At 34.7% G+C, this 22048-nt stretch overlaps 1 protein-coding gene across 5 annotated transcripts in view; it reads left to right on the forward strand.

Moving 5' to 3' along the window:
- The window catches only part of LOC143249497 (angiogenic factor with G patch and FHA domains 1-like), a 34178-nt gene extending 17499 nt beyond the window's left edge, over positions 1-16679 (forward strand). For all 5 annotated transcript variants that reach the window (XM_076499426.1, XM_076499431.1, XM_076499428.1 and 2 more), the window contains 2 exons: positions 860-1014; positions 16539-16679. In XM_076499426.1, coding sequence (XP_076355541.1) covers positions 860-1014; positions 16539-16664 — 281 coding nt within the window. In that variant the 3' untranslated portion in view covers positions 16665-16679. The remainder of the gene's footprint in view (positions 1-859; positions 1015-16538) is intronic.
- Positions 16680-22048: the final 5369 nt, after the last annotated feature.

The following is a 22048-nucleotide window of genomic DNA, read 5'->3' on the forward strand; positions in this document are numbered from 1 at the left end:
AACTAAAATAAATATTTTGATGGGGAAGCATTTCTACTTTTCTGTTGCAGTGTTGGTTGAAATCAACATTTTTAAAATATGAAATAACTTTTTAAAGTTTATGTTAAAAGAAAAAAGTGATATTATTTTAAACTTTCAATATAGTCTTGCTGTTGGAATGATGTTTTAACACTAGCTTCTTTACTATTTAAACTTTTTTGTTGTGATTTGCAGTTTGAATCAGCTTTCCTTTTATTTTAACATGGATCTGCTCTTTCTCTTGATAATCAAGAAAAATTAAGATAATTTAAGAAAACACAAGTTCATTATACAGGGTTAATTTTGCTGAAAAACTTGTTTCAATCAGTAAGGAATCTTTCTTATATGTTTTGAGTTCTGTCTTTAAATTCTTTACTTCAAAAAATATAATTATATTTTTATGTCTGTAGGTTAGCTGAAGTTAAATTCTCATAAGAGGAACTTGATCAGTAGTGATTTTCTGTGAAAGATCATCCAACATATAAAATTTTTATTGTTTCTTTTCACAAATTAGTTATTCACCTCTAATGCCCTACTTGCAGATTTGAGGTGGCTTAATAACTGTTTACAATTTACAGTTATAGTTGTCCTGAAATATAGACCTATATTTAAAAAAATACTGCATTTGTAAGTTTATAAGTTTTGGATATAACTGTACTGCTGTCAGTATTATTTTTTTCAATATTAGTACACTATTTTCAAAAATATTTGTATGCAAGATAAAAAACATTACCATTATAAAAAAAATAATTTATAAAATATAGTCATTGCAAATATATTGTGAAAATTGGGGATTATGCAATGTAATGTTATTAATCAGTTATATCTGAATTCAATTTAGAACAGTGTGATTCGTTGCCACCTTGTATACGACTAATAGTAGTCAACTCAGAAAATTTACTTGAAGGAAGCCTTTTGATGGTAACGTGTTCTGGGGCAACAGTTGGTCGAGAGGAAAAAAGTGGTCTTTGTATTCCAGATTCTTCTGTTAGTAAGGTGAGATTTCTTTTTGTAATTTATGCATGGTTTAAAGAGCACATGACAAAGTAATTTACTATGTTATGATTGTTTGATTTTAAATATAACATCAGGGTAACCAAATGAGATGACTTTGTGAATGCATGTTATATGTATAACCTCCAGATTTCTTCTATATATGTGGATGCATGACATTTAACTTCTAATTTATTATTTGCTCATAAATTCAACACAATTCTGCAGTCTTAAGAATATATGGTGTTAAAATCAATAAATGATGTAACATTTTAAAAAATCCTTAACCTAATTTTAGTTTGTTGTAACATAAATGAAAAATCTACTAATTAAAAATTACTCTTTACCAAGTTACCCTCATTATTATAAAAACAAAATTTTCTGGAAAATTATACGTGATCTTCAAATTATTTCCAGAATAAAATTATAACTGAGATACTGAGATTTAAATTTCCATCTGATTTAAGTTTTATTAACATTTATTTATGGTGAAGTAATAAAAAAATAAATCAAAACTACTACCTCTAACTTCAAATTTTCTCCTTGTTACACTTATAATAAAGGTTGTAGAAATCATTAAATTTCCCTCCAGCAGATATACAGCTTATTAGTGTTCAAAACTAAGCCACAAAACTTGTAACCTTAAAATTATTTGAGGTTTATTTTTTTAAGTCAAATATTTTGGAATCTGAAATCTTCAAGTTGCTGATATCAAGTACTCAAAATTCAACTATTAACGTATCATTTTATGCTTTTCAAGTTTTTGAAGCTGAAATTATTATAAATATATTGTCTGGTATCTGTAGTTATTTTCTTTTTGATATGGTACATTACCTTCCCTCACAGATATAGCTATTGTTCAGTGCTGCCCTCTATGCAAAAAGTTTTTTCCACATGCCACAAGCCTTGCACTCCATAATCATCATGGTTCAATTGTATCTTTAACAACCCTCCATCAAAAGGAGTGCAACACACTCTCCTTTATTTCTTTTTCAACAAGCTCGGTGTAATATACATGAGTTTGTCTACACATTTGCACATGTTAAGTATTTGCACTATAACCTTTGATACAGCATGTGTATCTTCACAAAATTTGGTAGACTTTTAGTAAACATTACAAGTATTTTATATACAAAAAAATCAGATTTTTTAATGAAAAATTTTTACTAAAAATTTCTTTATGAAAGTAAGAGTCTGTTTCTTTACTAGTCTGAGTGCAAAGTGAATTCATGTTATGATTAAAAAAAATATTCTTCACTTCCAAAATCTCAAATATTATTTGTGTAACCTCTAAAATCTCCTAAATATGTTTGAAATGTTTGTTTTCAGTAAATCTTTACATTTTATGTTATTTTCTGTATTCTAACTCTGTGGGGTCTGTCATTTAACCAACCTTGTAACCATGTGTGTGTGCTTTTCTTATAGCAAAGTTACATCAAGCTATCTGCTGAGTACACCGAGGGGAATTGAACACCTGATTTTAGCATTATCCATAGACTTACTGCTGTACTAGCAGGAGACACTTGTAACCATCATAAAATATTAAGAAATAAATATAATTATGCTTTTCTCATGTTAGAATGATTATATATTATAACATGAAAATGCATATGTTTAGTTCAAATAGCTTAAGTCTCATAACTGTATATGAACATATATATATTTATTATTCTTTATTATATAAAGCAAACAATTACCTTTCTTGCTATGACCTTTATGCTTGGTTGCTACTAGCATAGGTTGCTTTTTAAAATGTTGCACATGGAGGATATGAATCAAAATATATTTTTTTAGGTTTATGTATACAGTTGAATAACCAAAATATACGTAATTACACTGAGACCATAGAATTTCACCATAATTTATAACCTTAGTAACTAAGGTTCATTTAGACTTTATAAAATGCAAAACTTTGAGCAGACTAAAGATGCAACCTACCTCCTTGAAATCAAAAGAGAATGGAAGTTATGGAATTTTATACAAAATTATAGACTTAGTATTTTTACATCACAAACATTTAATTTTAAACAGTGCTGCATTCAACATACCACATGACATACTAAAATGTGTATTTAAATGTGTTCTTTTAATATTTACTGTTAAATTAAAAAAACTAACTAATATATAATATTAAAATTTAAATTATAATCTACAATTTCATTCCAAACTTATTAACATAAATTTATAAAATAGTAGTTCAATAAAATTTTGAATGCAAACCAATAAATGTGATGACGTGGCCTTTGAACCCTGACCCATTGCAAAAGGGTTAATGTGACTACCTCTATTTGACTCTACCAAGCTATTACATTGTATTTGGGCAAAGAAATGGAAGCACTGATTTTCAGTTGGGAGGAAAGGTGGGAAGTATGGGAGGGTAAGTCCCTATCAGAAATGCAGTTTTAGTGTAGGAAAATTATAACATCTGATGTGGTACTTTACCTCCACTCACAAATATATCTAGAACCCCATATTGAATAGATGGAGGGACTAGTGCAAGGAATAGAAAGAACTTTCCTTCAAAATCATCTGAAGAATACCCTAAAAGCGAGATATTTTTAGTAGAGGACCATATGTGGGATTCTACATCACTTCTGTACCATGTATATGATGTACCTCTACACCACTGTGGAAAGAGATGCTGCAGACATTTATGTAAAATGGTAGGAGTGCATTCAAAAGAGGGAACTGTAGCAACTTTCATGTTCATCCACCATGATTTACAACATGTTAGCAATGAACCTGATACCAAGTGAGGGAACAGAAATACCAGTAATACATGTATGAAGACTTATGTTGATTGGTTCTGCTCTGAATCTAAAATCCCGCTGGAAACCGACACTCATGTGGGGTTAGGATGAGGGATTCAAATTGAAAAGATGAACTGCAGTTTTGAGGACTCACTCCATAGCTACAACTTCCTTTCAAATAGATCTGTCCAAAGATGGAGTATCAGATAGGAAGACTTCTCATAATCCACACCAGCAGAACACCTTTGCCCAACTCTCAAATGAATGAATTCATTATTGTTTATCACTATCACATTCAGGATCTTATCTTCATGGTTTACCACTCCAGCAGCTTGGAACTAGAAAATGGTAAGGATTCCTATACTACACTAGAAGAAAATGGAGATGAGAAAACATATTGGAAAGTACAGAAGAATGTCAATATTGGAGACAGTGCAATGAGTGACCACAAAAACCCTCTCTTCAAAAGCAAACCACTCCTGATTTCTTCTATCTAAGGAAGTAGTAGGAATGGGCAACTATTCCCTTCTGATTTACTTGTGATGTTCATGGGTTAGTATGATTCAGAATGAGTATATTAATGAAGCAAATATACATAGATAAACCTATATATGATCTTATAGAACACCTAATCTAAACAGTGTGAGCTTTGTGGTCATTTTTATTAATTAGTATGGTCTTACAAAGCAAATTGGACTAGTTGAAGTATACCTGGACAGGCACTACTCACCATAGAGCAGGATCCTTGAAGAAAAAAAGGGGCATTTCCCTGCAAAATATAAGGTATATATAAAAAAGGTAACTAACTCAGTCACAGTCTCACCAAGGAGAGAAGAATGGTGATAGGTGGAATATGGTAGCCAAGTGAGGAAGAAACAGCTACACAAAGCTGATAGAGATTAACATATAAGGTGTAGTTCCAGTACTCAGTGGAATAAGTACTTTTTACTTATGACAGGATGAGATACATATAAAAGGTGAGATGCCCAATAGAAGTGAAGACACTAAGAATTGATTATGGGAAGGAGACAAAGGAAAATAAGTCAATCAAATCAAAAGTCAAATCCAGTTGGTAAGAGAAGAAGTAAAAAAGTTACAAATAGAGAAATGATGCCAGGAAGAAACTGCGAGAAAGGGAACTAATGGAAAAAGCCTTGAAGGCATTGAATCAACCCAAAGCATGTATGGGACATTAAAGGTCATCTGGATCCAACCAGGAATATAGGTTGGAGGTGAAAGGAAGCAAATATGAAGTACATTCCACACAAACAATCAATGTGTAAGTGAGGAGGAATAGATTGATAACAAAAAGAACATACTTGGCTGAAGCAACTGAGAAGATCTGACATGTAGTAGTATGGATCAACAAAAATCAGTTAGGCAAAATTTCAGATGAGATGACAAAACAAAAACAAAAGGGAACTTGGAATCAAGGAAATGGGCAAATACATCCCTTTAAGTAGAAACCCACTGGAGGTAGAGCCACCAGAAATTTTTGAGGATCAAGAAACCACACTGTGGGATTAAGTGGGTCAGAACAGGAGAGATGATCTGCAATAAGATTGAAAGCACTAAGAACATGACATTCCAGGAGATGTATGTAAAGTGTTTGAACCTAAAAAGGTCAACCACAAAAGGAACTTGAATGGGTGCCTGCTTAATGAGTGATATAAGCCACCATTATCAAAGTTTCTTAATGGATCATGATTAGTTAAATTCTCACAAGAGGAAGAAAGTGGATCAAAGCATGTTGGACTGCTGGAATTTCCAAGATGTTAACATGGTAAGACCTTTTGCCCATATACCATTGCCCTAAGACCTCATGCTTATCAATGCAGTGCTTACCCCAAAATCTTGGAGGCAAGCATCAGGGAATACAAACAAATCCAAATGAAAGAGATAATGTGAAGGTTTTGTTTAGCCACCAAAGCATAACACCATGAAGGGAAAGAGGAAAGTTATGAAGAGAATCCCAAGGATCCATGGTTTATGCCACATCCTATCAAGAGATCACATAAGTACCAGACCCAAGGAGAAAGGTGTTTCCTTAAAAGGCACATCCATCAATGCAGTAGAACCTCATGAGCAGTAAAGTAGTTAACAGTAACGGTATGGATAACTGACAGTTCTATAAAATGTAATCAAAGATGAGAATGGTGGACCTATTGGAGTTTGGTGTTGCAAAAGCCAACTCTAAAAGATAAGATTGTTAGATAGTTAATTGGAAAGATCTTTCCAACTGGAAAATCTAACCAGCCAAGGTGCATGTGTAAAAAGCAGACATAAATGTGACAACCACAATTTGGAGTGAGATAACAGAAGCCAGATGATCAAGTTGTGGTGTAACTATAATTCTCCATCATGCTAAAGTCAAGAAAAACTGATCACCCACTAAGATATATGGATCTGAAACAAGCACAAAGAGTAAGATGCAAAACTTTTACCCTATCCATTGATTTTACCCCAAGATAGCATCATGAGGGATGAACTATAGAAATGTGAGTAGAAGAATATGAAACTTTTATCATGGGCATCCTTAATGTTGGAGAAACTGCCCTCCAGACAAAACAGTAAAATGGGAAAGAACCAACAAGTGATTGAGTTGGGACAGACTGATCATAGAACCTCAGTCTGCATCAAGAATACACAACTAAAGGAGAAACTCTTAGAGGTAGAACAAGTAAATGATGAGAAGGTGCCAGACATGAAACATTATAAAGATTGCAGTGACTGAGAATGACACAAATGAGCAACCTAAAGAAAACATATCAAATGTGCAATCATGGATACCCCACATGTTGCTAAAGCCACAGGAGTAACCCTCCAAGAAAAACTGAACAGTGGAGAAAAAAGCCTGATTAAAAGTGAACAGTAAACAAACTTGGTACAAAACAGTGTCCCACCCTAAAACATTCCAAAAGCAGAGAAAGAACAGAAGATGGCAATCACCATAACATGTAGGAAAGGAGGGAAATGTGTCCTATGAAAATCCTGAAGATATTGGTGAAACACTCCCAAAAGGTGGACAGTTCCTGTAGGAGAGTCACTAGGTTGAAACAAAATCTGGAAAACGTGATGAGGAATAAAATGCTAGGATTATTGTGGTTTGCTCCCCATTCAGGCAACAGAAATTCTAAGTGGAGAGAATTAAGTATAAAAAGATGAATCTGGCTGATGGGAAGCTAAAGCAAAATGAACCAAAAACCTGTGGAAGGAGAGGTATAAAGCATCCTCTCTCAGAAGAGAGACCAATAGATTCATCATGAACCATAATGTCTGGAGAAGTAGGGGTTAAAAGATATTGTGAAATGTGTCTAAAAAGGCTGAAATAATGCTAGTAGGGTCCCTAATAGAGGCCTGAGAAGTCAAGAAATAGTCATTATACTGTAAAATTAAGTAAGTGTATATAACAATTCAGTAAATTGTATGTGTTAAAGTAAACAATATATTGAACCTAGTTTACAATTTATCAGTAAGATTAGGTAAGCCTACAATAACAAAGACACTTGTTAAGCCTAATCCAACATTGTAGTACAGTGGACTCAGCAGTTTGATCCCTATACTTCAGATATGTTTTCTCAACCTCAATTTTCTCATACCTCCCTTACTTTCTCCTTGCTCCTTTGTTTCCTTTGCTCTCATCACCTTTTGCCTGAAGTTGTTCATCATTCCCCTTAGGGTTTTTGGTGAAGACTTATGCCCCAGTATTTTTCCACTGTGGTACAGTTGTTGTCTTCTAGCTTTTCACCCCCTAATATGGCTTTTTCATTTTGGGATCTTTTGATCCAAGATGCCTTTTTGCCTTATGCCTTTTTACCTCATACTCCTTATGCCTCTTGTATATTGCTCCCTTTTTTATGACAAAACGTTTTTGGGATCTTTTTGGCTTATTAGAGGCCAAAGTACGAGGGCTGTTCAAAAAATACGTGGACTGACGTCATAAAACAAAATGTACTTTATTTAGAAGTTACAGGTCTGGGACCCCTTCAAAGTACTCTCCTCCCCAACACACACACTTATCCCAACGGTGTTTCCACTTGTTGAAACAGTCCTGGTACGCTTATTTTGTAATGTCCTCCAGCTCCTTCGTCGCATTTGCCTAAATCTCGAGAATCGTCTCAAATCTTCTTTTTTTCAAGGGTCGTTTGAGTTTGGGGAACAAGAAAAAATCTCAAGGAGCAAGGTCAGGTGAGTAGGGGGGGTGGGGAAGAACAGTGATCGAGTGTTTGGCCAAAAACTCACGAGTTCTGAGGCTGAATTTCACAGCAACGCGGTGCATCTTCAATTTTCGGTCAAAATCTCGTAACAAGATCCAGCTGATATCCCACACTCTTCAGCAAGCTCCCTGACAGTCAGACGTCAATTTGCTCGCACCAGGGTGTTGGTTTTGTCGACGTGTGGGTCGTCAGTTGACGTGGAAGGACATCCAGGACACTCATCATCTTCAATGGACTGTTGACCATCCTTAAAACGTTCATGCCGCTTGAAACATGCCGTACGCTTCATAGCAACATCACCGTAAGCCGTGTTAAGCATAGCAAAAGTTTCAGTCGCAGATTTTCCAAGTTTAACACAAAATTTCACAGCAAGTTGTTGCTCCTTCAGGTCATTCATTCTGAAATCCGCCAAACGAAAAAAATTGCACTTCACTTAAAACCACGTAGCTAATACACAAATGAAGATATCTGCAATCGGGAAATGGCGTCATAATCAGCTGACCTGTGTGAACCTAGCGACACCAAGCGGATTCCCCTGGAACCAACTGGAGCCGCGCAATTCAAACAGTCCGTGTATTTTTTTAACAGACCTCATAGTCTGCCATTTGAACACTTCCTTTTCCTAATTGGCTTTACCCAGCATCTTTCTGAGCTTGTTCCTGTGTCTATTCATCCTCCTTCCTCTTCTTTACAAGTTCCTGTTACACAAGTCTCCAAGTTTAATCATCAGTTTATTTGTCAATGGCTTCAGCACCTCTGGCAGTCCAGATCTGATTGGAGCCTTACTTTAGAATTTTGTATAGGATTCTTTCACCATAGACCCCTTGAACTCTGCTGCTTCTATCTGAAAAACTCATTTTTTATTCTCCTCTACCTTCTCCCAGTCATTTCCCCCCTCCCCTCCTTTGGATCACTTTTTCAACCAGAATTTGTCCATTGTAGTTCTGGATCTTCTTTGCAAAGGCATTGTGAAAAGGGTGGATCCTTCACAGCCAGGTTTCTATTTCCATTTATTTTTTGTCCCTAAGAAGACCAGTGACTGGCACCTGTCATTATATTTCTTCCTTGAACTGCTTCCTAGACCTTCCTTGATTAACCATGGAATATATATATGTATCTTTGACAGGTTTTTTGCTCCTGGTCTTTGGATAACAAAGGTAGATGCCTCTTTTGCTTATCTCTACATTCCAATCTCCCCTGCATTTTGGTGTTTTCTTCACCAGAGTAGTGTATACCAGTTCCAGACTTTTTAATTTGACTGACTTTGGCTCTCTACAATTTTGTCAGGTGATCAAGGCCTTTGCTCATCTTCTCCATTCCAGGAGCCTTTGTTTCTACTATTACACTGATGACTGGCTGCTCTTAACTCTTTTGCATGCCACCACTTCCATTCATACTCAGTTTCTCCTTTAAAAAACTACATGGGTAGGTTGGCAGATAAGTATTTTCAATACTTGTAGCAGCCAGGCCCAACCTTCTCCCCTTTGCCTGTGATCTGTGGAACTTCTGATTTGGACTGTTTCTTCCTCCTCCTTCTCCAACTGTGTGAAAGATTCTGTCTTTTGAATATCAGGTTATTTGGAGTTTCTCATTTCCCTCAGTTTGATATCCCTTGAACATCCTCACCCATCTCCTCCTTTCCTTGCATATAGACTGTGAATGATGATTGAACCAGGACAACACAATGGTGCATGTTCCTCTTCCTCCTCCTCATCTGGGAGTGCACCTCTTCATGGAAGCTTCTATTTTGGGTTAGAGTATCTGGACATAAAGGAGATATTGAATGATGGTCCCAGCAAAGTCATCTCTGCATATCAATCTCTTCAAACTGTTCATTATTCATCAGCCTTTGGTTCTTTTCCTTCATTTTTTCCAGAACTAGTTGGTTATGTCTCATTCCAACAGCTCCATGGTTGTCGTGTGCATCATTAGCAGAAATATTTTTTGTTGCCACACATTGGAACTCCTGTTTTGGGTCCACAACCATGAAATTCATGTACAAGGTGCTCTAATTCTTGTCACAGATCATTTATAGGTTTTATTCTCTTATTCTATGTTCTTTGGGTGTAGCTGTTGATTTCTTCATTTAAGATTGGGGCACCATTATTTTTATGCATAGGCTCTCATTTATTTTCCTCATGTAATTTCTGTTGTACAAACCACTTCATGTTAAATCCACTTTGGGCAACACAGCAATAATTTTCACTTCTGCACCCCCTCATACTGACATTTCCTCTTTTCCTTTCACCCACCCTACTCAGACAACCTCATTTGGGCGTGATACATCTTTCCATTCCCATGCTTCATCCTTATGCATGGCTTTTGTCCAGTCCCATGACAGATGGGCTGTACTGTCATTGAAGATTGCTTCCATAATTTCTCATTCAATGCACTCTTCCTCCATGTCAATTTACAAATGTAAGTGGTATGTCTGGCTTTGTTTGTCTTCTCATCATGGTTTTCCTCCTTCCTGTCTTATTCTCCCACCCTGAACTTCCTTCCTAACCTTGTTTTTCAACAAGTCCATACTACTGCTGGTTATCATGCAGTATTGTAAGACACATTTTGTTTCACAAGATTTCACCATGTCATTACTTCTTTGATCATCACCTTTTGTTTCATCTCTTCTGCCTTTGCACTTCCCACATACTACTACTCTCCTTGATTGGAATCTCAATGTTGTTCTCTATACTCTCACACTTCCTATCTTTGAATCCATGCCTTCCTGTTCCTTATATCATCTCTCCTTTAAGATATTTTTCATCCTTCTCTTGGTACGTGGACACTGACTTTCAGATCTGTTTGCTTTTGATGTGTTTTGCACATTATATTATCAGCCCTATATTGTCCTCTACCCACATTGGTTTTTCCTACCTGAAACTTTGGCTGCATATGATGCAAAATTGTCTTCATTGCTATTTCTCTATGTTTTGCCTGAGCTTTTTACTGTTATGTGGCTCACACTGTCCTCTTTCATGGTTTTCAATGGTTTATTCATTGGGACCATTCCCTTTCCTGTGATATTTCTCTTGTTAATCTTACAGGTTGGATTTGTGAACTAATTCTTCCCTGTCTTCTGATAATTGTCTACTGTATCAAATCCATCACCTTACCTTGTCTGTGGCTGTCCTATTCTGTTGTCCTTTTGTGCTGGCATGTGAGCCACTTACACATTTATCTCACATTATCTGCATAATCTTGCCATTTCCTGCTCTACAGGTTATTGTCTATCTCCTATTGTCATCTTGAGCTCCACATTTTCTGCATGAGTGGGCATATGCTCTTTTTTATACCTTTTCTTTTTTAAGGGGCTTCTTTCAAATATACAAATCACAATCAGTGGTGAGCATTGCCTGACTGGATATACTGTTCTTAAATCTGACTTTGCAGCCATTCAGGTCAATAGCAGCCACTTGTGAGTAGTTTTTTGTTTTTCATGCTTGTAGGTTTTTCTCCATCATATTTTGTTTCATAAATATATTTGTTCCAGACAATACACTCATGAACAGGAAAAGGGAATCGCTGCCCATCTTTGCTGCTCCTTGATTTGACTCTATGAGGAATGACCTGCTTTTCAGTATAAGATTTCATGGTCATCCATTGCACTGGCTCTGGTGTTGTGTTTCTCTGGACTCTCTTTTGCATTTTCATTCCATCTTTACAGTGGAATACAAAGTTCTTACCTTGCCACTGGGGTGGTAGACCATGATGGCTTCCTCTTAAGTGTGCCCAATTCCACTGAGTTGAGAGTAGGATGGTGGTAATCTGCTGGTGTAGATAGCATATAGACAATCATCCTATCACATATCTGTTGTTCTTTTCCAGATGCTGCCTAGTTATGGACTGAATGATTTCTGCTACCATGAAGCTCATCCTCTGGTTGTCTGGCTGGGCACCTTCCTTCTTACCATTGCCCAGATGCTACTTACTAGGGGCTACTGGTATTGGTTGGAGTTGAGCCAGCTTTATAAGTCCTTACATTTAAATGGTTCAGGTATTCTCCTTCTATTATGGGCTGGATGGTTCATTCCCAATGCTGTATGATTCTCAACTAGAGTTGAACTGCCAAACTGCTATCCTCCTTCCTACCATCATCCATATGTAAGTTTCTGGGTATTACTGATGTTGGTTTTGTTGGACATGTACACATGATGATGCAGATCCTTATAACAGAAAATTTTCTTCCCTTCCAGTTCCCATAACAGAGTTGAACACTAAAGGGACCATCTTTCTACCATGGATCAAGTATTTCTATCATGGTACTATTGTTGTTGGTTGAGGTTTAACTCCCATTTATGGTACATCATGCCCTTCTCTTAATTTATGGGATTCCACCTATGATTCTGTCCCTATTGTAACACATTGATTTCATGAGTGAAGAATGTGTCTTGCATACTCTAATTACACACCCCATGGGCTTCCTTCAAGGACCTTCTGAATGAGGGCTTACCTATATAATGTTATACCAACCCCTTCACCAGGTCAATGTAGGATTGTAGCCATTATGTGTGTGGAAGTATGATATTGCTTCAAAAGTTAACATTTTCTTACACTTAAAATATACCTCCAATAGATTATTACTTCTCATACTTTTCATCCTTTCTTTCTATATCTGATGTCTTTGTTAATATTTATATTTTAAAAGGTCCCATAGCTATCATGCCATGTTTTTGAAGTGTGTGTTTCAGATATGATGAATTAATTTTATGCATTGTTAACTCTTATTAATGCCAGCTCAGAGATGGTATTATACTGACAACGGGGCTGTAAATAACATCTCAAACTGTTATGCCCTTAGTATCACAACCAGGCTGAAAAATACTGGTGTTGAGTAAAAGTCTTTATCCATGGTAGATATAGTAAAATGTAATGTGATTCACATATTATGCACTCTTTTTTACATTCACTGAAAGTTCTTATTAATAATTTTGTATTTTTTATAACTACCCATGCATGATATAATATGAAATAATAGGTCCAATGACAAGGGGCAGTGCACTGTATTGCTGCAACTGTTTTATCTATTAATTTTGTTGTTATTTCTCTGTAGATCATCACACCTCTGGTTAGACATGAACTCATATTCTGGTGCTTCTTTCAGTATTTTTTTATATACAAGTTTTTTAAAGCTGTCTTAATATTGGACTATTTTTTGTAAGTTAATGTACATTAAACATTTCACAAGAAGCATGCCAACTATAAATTATTTAACTCATTTGAAGATGGAGTGTGAACTACTTGGATATAAGTTAGGGTCTTTTTACACACATCTGGATTTCATTTTCTGTTCTGTTTTTTATATATATTTTTCTCTCTTTTGTTCACTTCCATTCAGTGGATTTGATTTTCTTTCTTGTGTTTTTTGTACAGTTTTTTCTCTTTTATTTTATTTTCAACAGTTAAGTGTGCAGTCTGTATATATATCATCAGTTTTAAGTGTTACTCACAACTCTGCTGAGCCACTGGTCTCTATAAATGTGTGATCTAATAACTTTGATTGATATGAAAATGTGAAGATAGATTTACTAGTTTTTAAGGGGTAGCAAAACTTTTATTGTAATATTAATTCAATATACTGTTAACTAAAGAAATTGATTAAAGCAAAAATGGCAGGTGTTTTTGTTATGAAGAAACACAAACATTACAATTTTAGTAACGTATGTGATATACAATTTCACTGTTATGAAGAAAGTGGGTTAGTTAGATAATTATGGATGTGTATTTATTTTAGATCTACAATTATATTAGACATATCACTGGGATTGTTCACTAACAATCATACAGATGTTGAATTTATAGCATGTTATAAACTACATTACATATTTGCTTTTATGTTTCTAGGATATTGAAGAGCTGTAGTCTTGATGTCAGTAAAGTGTAATAAAGTGAGAATTCTGTTAATATTAGAAGTAATAAAATATTATCTAACCTCTACTAGAGTGTAATTGCTTAATTTAAAAGGAGGAGTTATAACAGATTGGAATTTTGGGTGTATATCATTGTTAAGAATCAATTTATTAAGATATATTCAATATACAGATTATTTTAAAATTCACAAAACTCTTACAACAGTTTAACTTGGCATATTGAGAATTAAACAAAATATTATGTTATCACCATAAAAAATGGTAAAGTTTGTGCTATGTTTCTTTCTTACAATAAAAATCATGCTTTTAACAACTTTAATGTATTATTATGTGTGTGTGTGCTATTTGCTGACATTTTTATTTTACACATTTGAGTTTGTTTTTTTTACTCTGACTAATTCCAACAGAATTTAAACTGTTTTATGGATTTTCACCCATTTTCATGCACATGCAATTGGCCTATACTCAGTATACAAAAATATGAGAGCCTATTTATTGATCCAATCAAATACAAGCTATGAATATTTGTGTGCTTACATTTTAAGTTTTATTTTCATTATTTTCATAATTCTAATAATAATATTTTTACTGATTTCATGATAATTTTATTTATATTTTGTGTAGAATTTACTGATTGTAAACTTAAATTCAAAAAATTGTTTATAGATTTTGCTGTATTTTAGGTGTTAACAAAATACTGATTACTTTTACAAATTCAGATGTTACTTACTATCCTCAACAAATAGATCATATGAATTTTTCATACTATGGATTTTCTGAATCCATATATTTCTTGTTGTAGCTCAGTCTCATAGCATATTCTGAGACAATTAAGCACATTAACATATTGTTATCTTTAAGTTTTCTTTGTGAATCACATGCCAATTCAGAAATGCTAATATGGTTTATGTCACTTTTAATCATATTGCTCAATACATTTACTTTCAGAAACCCTGGATTAAATTTTCCAACTTAGCTTGTATTATTTTCCGTGTTATGTGGTTTGGACTGCAGCATACATCCATGAAACCTGTACTTGTTTTGGTATCCTAACTGTTAGCAAAGTTCCTCAGTGGCACAGCAGTTTGTCACTTACAGATCTAAACTGTTACCTTAAACAAAGGTTATTCATACACCCTTACTGTTGTTATTTATTTATTCACTCACCAGCTTAAAGATCTGTTTTTTTTTTAACATACATTGCTTTTTTTCCTTAACATTTGCTCCCACCTGTGACATATTATCAATTAATTGCCCATTCTTTATAATTTTGTAAAATTAGATTTATGATAAAAGAGTATTTTATACTTTCATTTTTTTTCTTCTACTACAGTTTTGGGATTGAAGTGACAATGGTTCAGATTGGCATTTTTGTATATCACTTATGAATAGAATTTGTGAGGCATGGGTGTTTGTTGGTTGGTAATTATTTGGGATTTGAAAGGGAGTTTGAAATATGAATATTCTTTTAAATCTTGTCTGCATACTATAATCTATTTGGTATCTTCTTTCAAGGGAAATGCATGGTCTTTTAAAACATAGTTAAGCAAAATATTTAACTTGCATATTTATATTACATCTGTGTAGACAGCGAATCATACACTTAAATATTAGGAAACAAGGAGGCCTGTGCATAGGTTTCAAGTGTAACCATGAGGATGGTCGTCAGTAGAATAGAATCAGTGAATAACTTGAAACTCAATGAAAACATAGCTAACCAAAAATGGTTATGTTAAATGAACATGAAAGTAAAGTAAGAAATATATTTAAAAAAATGAAATAAGTCTAGCCACTTAACTGCCAAATTTATTTTATCACTTTTGTTTTTTGAGTGTAATTTTTACAAATACTTGACATATGTTTTGAATTCACTTCATATAATTTCATTGTTTGAGTTTTATTGACATACCAGTTAAGAATAATATGGTAGGTTATAATATACGAACTGGTACCATGTCATCTTCTTTTTATAATATTTTTACACAGCAGCTGTATCAAAAATTAGTTTTATATGTTGTTTAAAATTGTATAAGTATTTTATGAACAAGATACATTTGATAAAAAACACTTTTGCATTTTCAAACTAATTTTTCCCAAGAGGATAAAACTAGAATCAATATACTCATAAAACAATGCTTATTTGTTATGATGGCTCATTTCATAAATACTTTATTTCTGCATGTAATTTTTAAAATACACTGTTTTTGTGCAACATTAATGATGCATATGATCTTATAAACATCAGATATGTTTTGATTCTCATGGAGGTCCCAACAGTATCTTCACATTAAAGAATAAATCCTTAGGCTACTTACATTACAGTGTAAGGTTGTAAAAATGAAAATATCTGTTTGGATCTTAATGAGGCCATGCAAGTTTATTTCTCTGTTTATGTTTAGAAAATCAGGTGAATTACAACCATATTACAGCTCAAAAAGCAAACTTAAAGTTTGAAAAGTTATTTGTTTATCTTTGTGTGATGTCATCATAAATATGCTATGCTTATGAAGTATCTATTATTGTTTGTTGGGGTTTTTTACTGCTATCAAGCTTATTAGATTTATCTAAATGCTTATATTAGTTTTCAATAATTAAAATTGTATTTTACTTGAATTGCTTTGTTGATCATTTCTATTAGATATGAAACATTATCTTATGATGCATACAATACTAATGATTCTCCCTAATTACAGGAACATGCAGAAATCAGTTTTGAAGAGATTTATGAAAGATACACGATTCGAGACCTTGGGAGTCAGAACGGGACATTCATCAATTCTGTTCGCCTTTTCGGAGGTATGAATTATTATGAAACTTAGTTGCTGAGATTTCCCTTTGTTGCTTGTATGGAGACAAAATTGAAAATTCTAGTAAGATACATTACTTACATATGTAGATATTCTCATTCTGTACTGCCCTCTACATGCCATAAGCCTTCCAACCCAACTTGCATACAATTATCGTAGTTCCACTGCTTCTTGCATTCAAATCGTCTGTCCACCAATAGAAGTGCAACACAAGCTCCTGATGGATGTGGGTCCCTGTATTTGTTTCTACCAAACTGTCACTTTTCATTTAAAGTGATAAAATCAACACATTTTGCTTGTGCTCTATTCACGTTTTTTTTTTCTTTATTAATATACAAAGTGGAAAGATCCAATTTCTTTCCCCACCACTTATGTTTACTGTATCCCTATCCTTTCCATTACCTCAGGATCCTATTACAACTCAACATCTGTGCAAGGTGATTCAGACTTTTCTATCACAGAGAGCTATCAAGCCTGTCAGCTTTCCTTCCCCAGGCTTTTACTTCAAACTGTTACCAAAGAAAACTAGGAACTGGCTTCCTGAGATTGATCTGTTCAGTCATAATCAATTTTTGGTTCTATGTTGTCTCACAATGGAGTATTTTCTCACATTATGGTGGGTTTTCTCTCTGAGATTGAGGAAGATAAAGGTAGATGTCTTGAATGCCTACCTACACATACCTCTTCATCATCACTGCATATGCTGTCTTTGGCTTGTCCATCATGGGGTTGTGTACCAGTTTCAAAGCTTAGGTTCCATACACCTTTTGTCACATGGTCAAAGCTTTTGTTTGACTTGCTCAAGGATTGTGTTTATGCTACTACATGGAAGACTGGCTACTTTTAGCTCATTCTGAAATGGAGCCATCCTGTCACATTCATCTTCTTTCAGAAGCTACTTGAGTGGATTGGGTTACCAAGTTGATGGAGTCTTTCTTATTCTGTATCCAAAATCTTTTCCAGTTGGGAGGTCTTTTTCATTTCCCACTTCCATTGAGCCTAACCTTTTCTTCTTTGACTATATTTGATAGAGCTTTTAATTCTCCATACTCTTGCTGTTTCTTCTCATCCTGCTTGTGAAATTCTGTCACTTTTGTGAATCTAAGCTTCTATGGAACCTCTTATCCCTTTGGGTTAGGCACCGTTGTAGTTTCTTCAGTGGACTCTGTGCAGCAAGTGGAAATGGCATTTTGCTTAGGGTCCTTTGGATTCTCCCATTTCCCTTCTTCCTTTCTTTGTTGATGATCTGCATTAGTGGTTGAACAAAGCTTACATGTCATTGGGTGTACTACTTCCCTTCTTGGTTGGGAGCCATGGATCAATCAAGAGAAGGCTTCCAGACTATAGTTTTTGACTGATCAGTCTTATCATATCAATGCCTTGGATTTTTGAAGATATGAGTTTTGCATCACTTTTTCTCTGGTCAGGGTTCAAGTTGTTGTGATCTATTCCAACAATTCTACAGTTGTAGCTTATATCAGTTATCAAGGTGGTACCTGTTCTTGTTCCTTTTAAGGTCATACTTTGGATGTGTCTCCTGGTGTGTCATGTATCACTTGCTTTCAACCTCAAGGTGTATCATCTTTCTAGACCTGACAAAATGTATTCCCAGAGTTGTTCCTCAATTCTCTTTTTATTTTTTATTTTTTTGTTGGCTTGCTCATAATGGGTTATGCCTCCTCGGGATGCATTTGCCACCTTTCTCAATGCTAACTTCCCTCTTTTTTTTAATCTCTAGCTCCTCATCCACAAGCCCTAGTTATCAATGCATTCAGCCAGGATTAGATAACCAGTCACTTTGTTTATTTTCCTATCTGTCTTCTTCCCAGGATGATTTTAATACTCCTTAACACTCCTGATTTTCTCAACTGCTTCAACTCCATACTACTCCTCCTTGGCTTCTTTTTTCCAAAATCTGTTCTAGGTGTTCTAACATTAGATCAAGAACCTTACCTTCTCCCTTGTGTCTCACCTCTGTGGTACATTGTATGAATTTCTTCAAGCAGGTATGTAGATTACTACTCTTACATTCATTATTTGCATTGTATGACTGTGTCTTCCTCATCAGAGTACAGTCTTTCATCTGTTGCCATTCTTCAAACTTTGGTAACACAGTAACTGGGTAAGTTCTATTTCTTATATACATTTTACTTTTTTTATGCTTGTCCAGGTATGTTTAATGCATCACAAATCCATGCTGTATATACATGCTTCTCTGATAAAGTGCTACGTTCTCATTGCATATAATGCACACTGTTGAGATAGGGTGTATCATAAAATTGCTCAAAGGTTTTTTCCCTTGTGATATATTTGCTTCATAACTATGCCCATCCCAGATCATATAACCCATATACTTAAATGGCTAAAGCAGAAGGGAATAGCTCTCCATTTCTACCATCAATGAGTACAGAATTGTATTCCACTGCATTGGTCTTTTCCATTTTTGTGTAACTTGGAATCTTACTTCATCTCTGGGATCACAACTGAAATGCCTTACATGAGCCATGTATAATATGCTACACCCTAACCACTCTCACCTTGCAGCACATCCAGTTTTGCTTTCTCCCTCATTATACATCTTTCCAACTAAGTGGTATCAGATTATATTTCACATTCCTGCACACAATTGTTTAAACTTACATATCCATCTAATTAGAATCACTTTATGTGAGAATCCTCTCCATTATCACTAATATGCAGACAGTGATAATAAATAAATTAATAAATTAGAAGCTAGTTGTATTTCAAAATAAAGTTCTTGTAGTCATTAATTGCACTTTCTCAGGTGTAAGCATTCCTCCAGACTCTCCACCATATTGTATCCTCCCTTGTTCTTCAAGTAGAATACAGGAATCTTTGCCACTTTTTAGTTCCAAGCTGCTGAGGTTGTGGACCATGGAGGTATCCTTTGGAATGTGATCTTACATAAATAACTAAATATACAACTACATTCAGTTGAGAACAGGATGATTGTGTTCTCTGGTGTAGATGATACTGGTCCTCCATTCAGGTGGACTCTGAGAGTTGATGTTGCACCCAGCTTTTGTAACTGTGCAGGGGGTGGGTTGTGTATCATTTATAGGTGAAATCCACTTCCATCCAATGATAACCAGAAGTTGGTGGTGTGTTCCAGTGCTATACACTTGTCTAAGGGGAATGAGGTTTCACATGTGCACTAATAATAAAATCACTCCATCTCTATACTGTGGACTCTGAGGTTTGATGTTGCACTTGGCTTCCATGACTATTCAGAGGATGCAGTTGCATATGATTTTATGGACAATCCATTTCTGTATGATGGTTTCTGGAAGTTTGTAATAAACTCCAATGCTGCACAGCCCTGTCTGAGGTGGTGATATTGCTTTGAAGTTGGTCTATCATAATGCAGTTCACTCCTTCTGTTTGGATTCCTTATCCTACCATAACGTGGATGTCAGCTTTTGCCGACTGGTTTTGGATTTTGACCATGACCACTTAACCTAAGTCTTCATACTTGTTGCTTGTTATTACTGTAATAGCCTGTGCTATTGTTTGAATAAAAGAGTGGGATTTGGGAATACAAGGCATTAATTACAATAGATTTATTTAAAAACCCAAGCCATGGAGTCACAAGTTGGTACACAAGTCAACAATTTACAAGTAAAGCAAGAAATAAATGATACCAAGTCCATACTTCCCCAGAGGACATACACTTCATTAAAAATGAATGAAAACCAGCAACATCAGTTGCATAAAAGTTTATGCTTTCAGTAACTTATATTTGATCCATAATGTTTCTGACTATCAACATTACTTATTTAAGTTTTAATGACTTTTGTATTATACATCATATTTCCACCTGGCAATATTATTAGTGAAAGGAGAGTAGCAATTTAAACTTAATGGAGTTAGTGTAGCGCAAGTCTTGAATTTATAGATATACCACTGTTTTTAGTCTGTATGTCTTGAGAACTTAGCTAAAAAAGCTAAAGCCACTATACAACCCTCATGTTGGGGACAACCACACTTTTTGTTCAGAGACATTAAAATTTTTATATGGTTTGGCAGCATAATCCATTCAAACTCATGGGGATAAACATTGAGCTAATTGGTCCAGCAATTAGAGTGAACTTGTCTTCTTTTAGTAATTGCTACCCAGTGATCAAGGGTTTGACATCAAATAGCATAAAAGGTTACCTGTGTATACAGTTTATCATACTATATAGTTTTTCTTGAATAAACTTCTTCCAACTAAGTGGTGTCATATTATATTTCACATCTCTTCACACATTCATCTGGTGAGAATCCTCTTCATTATCATTAATATGCAAACAATATTAGTTGTTCTTGATATGAATGTTGAACATTAATCTTTTGTTAACATTTCACAACTATTATTTTTCAATACATTCCAAGCAAGTTCCCTATTTAACTTGGTTGAAGCATTTGCTTATTCTAAAGTGGCAGTTCAGCTTGTGAAAAAGAAAGCTGAAACATTTGTTTAATGTTTCAGTACACAGCCATAATCTCAAAGACTGTAGTTAACCCATGAGAAAGTATAGTTGAACAGTTTGATTACTTTAGGGTGATTCAGTACCATCATTCAGATGTTGGGTTCCAAGATTTCTAATTAGCTGTGGATTGTACAGAAATTGGGTTGAAGATGGTGTGAACCATCCTTCTACCACAGATTGGTAGTTATATTCCTAATACTGCTTGGTTTTGAACTGGAGTTGATTAGTTGTTTATAGTCTCCTACACTCTTTACACTTTGGAGCACATCCAGTTTTGCTTCCCCAACATTATCGTTTGTTCAGGATTCACAGACGGTTCTTTATTATCAGGATCATCAGTATATGGTATTCTTTACATGCTTTCATAGAGTGCTTTTTTATATCCCTCACACTAGTCCCTTCACTTAATTAATGTTGGATTCTCTGAAAAGATAATATACTGTATCAGAAGTTATAATTTTCCTTTACAGTAAATATACCTATACATACCTTCTCTCACACTTCCCTACCAAAAATCAAAGTTCCTTTTCTACCTAAACTTGAAGTGATAATTTTGCAGAATCGAATAGAGGGAGCTACATGCATCAGGAAATTGTGTCACATTCCTCTTGGTGGAAATTTGCTGAAAGATTATTTGCATGCAAGACTCAGTGGAACCATGAAAATCATGGATAAATGAGAGTGCAAGGCTTGTGGCATGCAAAAAAAGTTTTTATTATAGAAGGCAGCACTAAACTAGAATAGCTATTTATGTGAGAGGGGATAAGTATCTATTGGAAATAAATTTTCAATGTAAGAAAATTATAATGTATAAATATTTTAGTGAAACTCTTGTGTGAGGTCTTTATAATCTAATTCTGAAAAAAAATCAAGTTAAAGTTATTTGATTTACTTTTGAGTAGA

Source organism: Tachypleus tridentatus, chromosome 4 (assembly GCF_004210375.1).
Source record: "Tachypleus tridentatus isolate NWPU-2018 chromosome 4, ASM421037v1, whole genome shotgun sequence".
NCBI classification, from domain to species: domain Eukaryota; kingdom Metazoa; phylum Arthropoda; class Merostomata; order Xiphosura; family Limulidae; genus Tachypleus; species Tachypleus tridentatus.